This window comes from Sinocyclocheilus grahami, unplaced genomic scaffold (genome assembly GCF_001515645.1).
Source record: "Sinocyclocheilus grahami isolate Dianchi unplaced genomic scaffold, SAMN03320097.WGS_v1.1 scaffold96.1, whole genome shotgun sequence".
Taxonomy (NCBI): domain Eukaryota; kingdom Metazoa; phylum Chordata; class Actinopteri; order Cypriniformes; family Cyprinidae; genus Sinocyclocheilus; species Sinocyclocheilus grahami.
Window position 1 is genome coordinate 260,347 of NW_015505275.1, and position 6,000 is coordinate 266,346.

General features: G+C 37.4%; 1 protein-coding gene across 2 annotated transcripts in view; it reads left to right on the forward strand.

Annotated features, from left to right (window-relative positions):
- Positions 1-190: 190 nt before the first annotated feature.
- LOC107587746 (regulator of chromosome condensation-like) overlaps positions 191-6,000 on the forward strand; it is an 8,970-nt gene continuing 3,160 nt past the window's right edge. Inside the window, exons 1-6 of one of the 2 annotated variants that reach the window (XM_016275640.1) lie at positions 191-374; positions 1,151-1,249; positions 1,648-1,835; positions 2,524-2,703; positions 2,783-2,879; positions 2,965-3,087. In XM_016275640.1, coding sequence (XP_016131126.1) covers positions 1,174-1,249; positions 1,648-1,835; positions 2,524-2,703; positions 2,783-2,879; positions 2,965-3,087 — 664 coding nt within the window. In that variant the 5' untranslated portion in view covers positions 191-374; positions 1,151-1,173. Of the gene's footprint in view, positions 375-1,144; positions 1,250-1,647; positions 1,836-2,523; positions 2,704-2,782; positions 2,880-2,964; positions 3,088-6,000 lie in introns of both variants that reach the window. The other variant, XM_016275639.1, reaches the window with a different exon arrangement.

Genomic DNA, 6,000 nt, shown 5'->3' on the forward strand with positions numbered 1-6,000 from the left:
ATATTTATGAATGGCTTAAAAGTATATAATTAATTCAAAAATAATTGACCATAACTAGCTGAAGCCTATTAAACACAAATGTAAAAAAAAAAAATTAAGGCAAAAAAACGTTTAATTTTAAAGTGAAATGACGATTGTTAATCAAGCACAACGTTTTCCAACCCGCCTTTCCAATAGATGGCGCATGCGAATTTGTTTAATAGCGCGGTTCCAGTGAAACACATGAAGTAGAGCGGGAGTGAGACGCGTGCGTTACATTCTCTCAGGCTCAAGGAGTTACTTGTGTTCACAAACCTCCTCGAACAAGCAAATGCTTTGAACCTGGGCTATTTTCACTCATAAGTGTAGGTTTTCGTCTCAGCTGCCTTCCGACGGTAAGATAATAAGTATAAGTCTCTCAGAAACCTAGGAAATGTAATACAAACAGAGCTTTGGACTGCAACTGCAAGTGAGCTGTGTGCAGAACAAACATGTTTGGTCCCGTTTAATTCATTCATTGCTCTTAATCTTATTTAAACTAGTCGATCTTGTGAGATGTGATCTCTGAAATAACTAATGGTCAAACCCAATGTTACGTGGTTGAACCATGTTAGCCTCGGACTGCAAAGTGTCACAGCATAAGGCTTGATCTGTTTAAACTTTCAGCGGGTTGAACTCGAGTTCAGATCTTATTCCGCCATGTTTACATCATTTCCTGCATTAAAATGATGTATAAACCATAAAAAAGTAAGAGCCTGTTCTTTCCAATGCCATTGTTTTTGTCTCATCGCTCCGGCCGGGACACAGCATCAACAGTATGGTGAGGGGCGTAACATTTATTCGTAGGTATTCGGCCAATCACAACGCACTGGATAGCTGGCCAATCACAGCACGCCTCGCTTTTTCAGACCAATGAGCTTTGTAAAAATCGACGCTTTTCAAAAAGGCGGGGCGTAGAGGAAAAACAATAATGTACAGTATGTGGAAAATAATGTTTCACATTTCGTTAGACCAAATACACAAAATGTTCTTTTTAGCAGCATCATATGACCCCTTTAAATATATAGATAGATAGATAGATATACATATTACACACACTTTCTATGTACTATTATATTTACTATTACTAGTATATAGGAAGTTGCTTTATTGTTAACATTTCTAGTTTTAGGTTTTGTCAAGAATTGAGTAACCATGCCTGCAAAAAAAGCTGTCAAGAGACAAACAATTGCAGCAACTGAGGACTCTACGATTGTGAAAAAACAAAAAGGCAAGTCTCTATTTTCATATAGCCAGACCTTTGATTAAACTGACCCACATTGTAGCTGTTTTTGCCAATTGTTTTTTATGTGCCATTTAGGGGAGAGATTCTCTTAAGTTGCACTAAAAACGATAAACCTTTCTTTGTTTTAATTGTGAGGCCGTCTTTACAAATGGTTGAAAAGAAAATTCTTTCCATGGATATGCAAGAGTCCACAGCATCTGAACTTTTTGCCATTATAGCCATAATATTGAATTTTATATCAGTGCTTGAATGTGGTACTACAGATCACAGCCAGTCTTATTGGAGTCAAATAATAAGTCCAATAAAGTTGTTTTTCTGTAAGATCTAAATCTGAAAAGCATTCTGTTAAATCTCATGCATTGTGTTTTTGTGGTTGTTTATAGTCTCTCACGTTAGTCACGGGCAGGAGAAGGGCCTGGTTCTTGTTCTGGGGCAGGGTGATGTTGGGCAGCTTGGCCTGGGAGAGGATGTGCTGGAGAGGAAGAGACCAGCTCTGGTGACTCTTCCTGAGGGTATTGTGCAGGCCGTGGCTGGAGGCATGCATACAGTCTGCCTCAGCGACACAGGAAATGTAAGTACAAAAAAATTGATTAAACTGACCCACATTGTAGCTGTTTTTGCCAATTGTTTTTTATGTGCCATTTAGGGGAGAGATTCTCTTAAGTTGCACTAAAAACGATAAACCTTTCTTTGTTTTAATTGTGAGGCCGTCTTTACAAATGGTTGAAAAGAGAATTCTTTCCATGGATATGCAAGAGTCCACAGCATCTGAACTTTTTTGCCATTATAGCCATAATATTGCGTTTTATATCAGTGCTTGAATGTGGTACTACAGATCACAGCCAGTCTTATTGGAGTCAAATAATAAGTCCAATAAAGTTGTTTTTCTGTAAGATCTAAATCTGAAAAGCATTCTGTTAAATCTCATGCATTGTGTTTTTGTGGTTGTTTGTAGTCTCTCACGTTAGTCACGGGCAGGAGAAGGGCCTGGTTCTTGTTCTGGGGCAGGGTGATGTTGGGCAGCTTGGCCTGGGAGAGGATGTGCTGGAGAGGAAGAGACCAGCTCTGGTGACTCTTCCTGAGGGTATTGTGCAGGCCGTGGCTGGAGGCATGCATACAGTCTGCCTCAGCGACACAGGAAATGTAAGTACAAAAAAATTTATCACAAGCTTTGTGCAGAGCCCACTAACGAGACCGTTCAATGTTATTTTATCTTATCTTTTCTGATATCCTTCCTGTTTTCTCTAATCCCTGTGTAGATTTATACATTTGGCTGTAATGATGAGGGCGCGCTGGGCCGTGACGCATCAGATGAGGGCTCAGAGATGGTGCCAGCCAAAGTGGACCTTCGTGAAAAAGTGGTGCAGGTTTCTGCAGGGGACAGTCACACAGCTGCCCTCACGGAGGAGGGGACCGTCTATGTCTGGGGCTCTTTTAGAGTGAGTATAGCCTTTTTATATCCTACAGTGGAGTGGAAACATTGTACCAGTTTTGATTGACCTATCTTTTCTATTGCAGGACAATAATGGTGTCATTGGACTTCTGGAGCCTATGAAAAAATGCACATTGCCCGTCAAAGTTCCTATAGACAAGCCCGTGGTTAAAATAGTCTCAGGTGGGTCATAGGAATTCAAGATGTAGCTTTACGCCATTGTCTATGTAACTAATCTGCATAGTAATATTTTGCATTCATTCTAAAGGAAATGACCACCTGGTGATGCTGACTGTGAATGGAGAGCTGTACACCTCAGGATGTGGAGAACAAGGACAGCTGGGCCGTGTGGCTGAGCACTTTGCTAACCGCGGAGGCAGGAAGGGATTGAGTATGTATCTCCATTTTGATTAAACTGTCACTACAGGAATTTGAATGACAGTTAGAGAGTATACTTATTGTTCCAAAACTACTTTTCTATAACTATTGCTAATGTAGGCTGAGTTTATTTAATCAAAATAGTAATAGTAAAACAGGAATATTATGAAAAATTACAATTTTTTTCTAGTGCTGTCAAATGATTAGTCGTGATTAATCGCATACAAGATAAGTTTTTGTTTGCACAATATATGTGTGTTCTGTGTATACTTATGTATATTGTGCAGAGCCCACTAACGAGACCGTTCAATGTTATTTTATCTTATCTTTCTGATATCCTTCCTGTTTTCTCTAATCCCTGTGTAGATTTATACATTTGGCTGTAATGATGAGGGCGCACTGGGCCGTGACGCATCAGATGAGGGCTCAGAGATGGTGCCAGCCAAAGTGGACCTTCGTGAAAAAGTGGTGCAGGTTTCTGCAGGGGACAGTCACACAGCTGCCCTCACGGAGGAGGGGACCGTCTATGTCTGGGGCTCTTTTAGAGTGAGTATAGCCTTTTTATATCCTACAGTGGAGTGGAAACATTGTACCAGTTTTGATTGACCTATCTTTTCTATTGCAGGACAATAATGGTGTCATTGGACTTCTGGAGCCTATGAAAAAATGCACATTGCCCGTCAAAGTTCCTATAGACAAGCCCGTGGTTAAAATAGTCTCAGGTGGGTCATAGGAATTCAAGATGTAGCTTTACGCCATTGTCTATGTAACTAATCTGCATAGTAATATTTTGCATTCATTCTAAAGGAAATGACCACCTGGTGATGCTGACTGTGAATGGAGAGCTGTACACCTCAGGATGTGGAGAACAAGGACAGCTGGGCCGTGTGGCTGAGCACTTTGCTAACCGCGGAGGCAGGAAGGGATTGAGTATGTATCTCCATTTTGATTAAACTGTCACTACAGGAATTTGAATGACAGTTAGAGAGTATACTTATTGTTCCAAAACTACTTTTCTATAACTATTGCTAATGTAGGCTGAGTTTATTTAATCAAAATAGTAATAGTAAAACAGGAATATTATGAAAAATTACAATTTTTTTCTAGTGCTGTCAAATGATTAGTCGTGATTAATCGCATACAAGATAAGTTTTTGTTTGCACAATATATGTGTGTTCTGTGTATACTTATGTATATATAAATACACACACATACAGCATATATTTAGAAAATATTTACATGTCTATAGTTATATTCATAATTTATATTATAAATAAATATATTTAATATATAAACATACAATTCTTGCATGTGTATTTATCTATACATAATAAATATACACTAGGGATGTAACGATTCACTCAACTCACGATTCGATTTACGATTATTTTTATTTTATTTTTTACGAAATGAGATTTAAGACAAATTATAAATTAAATGTGTCCTTTTATTATTTCTTGGACAAAATGCTGCACGTTTGTGAAATATGTCACTATAATAATATACTAATATAGCACTTGCATATTATTGCTCTTTTGTTGGTTTTGATTGCTTCTATTGTCCTCATTTGTAAGTTGCTTAGGATAAAAGCATCTGCTAAATAACAATGTAAATATAATGTAAATGTGAATAACAAAACAAGCCCCAAATCAAATAAATAACACAAATAAAAAATCTCTTCATATAAACAAACTAAGGCTTTGTCTGTGCTCTTTCCATTTAAAATTAGAGGCAACCACTGCATTTTAATAATGATCCAAACAAAGATGCTGCATACATGAAACATGAGCAGAAATTTGAAACGAAAACTGAATGTGCTGGCTTCAGTTTTGTGAAACTATACATAAAAAATATCTTCATGAAACGGAAGCAGCGGATGAGCTGAACGAGATGCAGATTCACTCTCTGCCAGCAGGTGGCGCTCACATCGTTTCCTTGGTTTCCGCTGAAAACAAAACCGCGCTGCACTTATGAACTTTAATATGTGTTATACAGAGGCAATGCTAATTCATTCTCTGCCAGCAGGAGGTGCTTTAAAGCGGGTGAAACAGAGGTTTCCCTAGTAACGGCTGTACACATAGCAGTGCTGAGCTCACAAACGCTGCTTTATCAGGCATATTACATGCAAGATGAAATTAAAATGGCATCGAAAATATTCTAAAAATAGTCTTCCTTCAGAAATACAGTGATATAAAAACACCCGCACCTTGTTTTGATTTTTAAACGTGCAGTATCAGCCATTAATTACTCCAGTATTCAGTGTCACATGATCTTTCAAAAATCGTTCTAATGTGATTTGATGATCAATTTCTTGAGCTGAAAATCATTGTACTGCTGCAGGGGGGGTTTTTTGTGGAAACTTTAATACATTTGAGTCAGTGGTGAATGGAAAGTTCAATAGAACAGCATTTATTTGAATTTGAAATATATACTTTACTGTACTTCACTTTTAATCAGTTTAGAGCATCTGCTGAATAGAAGTGTTAATTTCTTTAAAAAAAAAAAAAGTCACTGACCCAAAACTTTTGAAGGGTAATGCATATAAGTTTCTTATCAATGTTGAAAAGTTTTGCTGCTTAATATTTTTGCTACCCAGGATTCTTTGATTAGTAGAAAGTTTAATAGAACGTTTATTTGAAATGGACGACTTTTGTAACATTTGAATACATCCTTACTGAATAAAAGTATAAAAAAGCCTTAATAGAACTTTTGAATGGTAGAGAAATTTATGGTGAATTTCAGAAAGTTATTTTTATATTTAAAGGCAGTCATGAACTGCCTTTGTTTTTTTTTGTACTGTTTTCTGAGGTCCTCTTATGTTAAGAAAAAATTTGAAGTAATAGGATATTTTCTGTCCTGTTTTTAACCCCCTCATCAGAACGCTTTGTTTGAATGAGTATGGCGGATTGTAGACTCTGATTTTTCA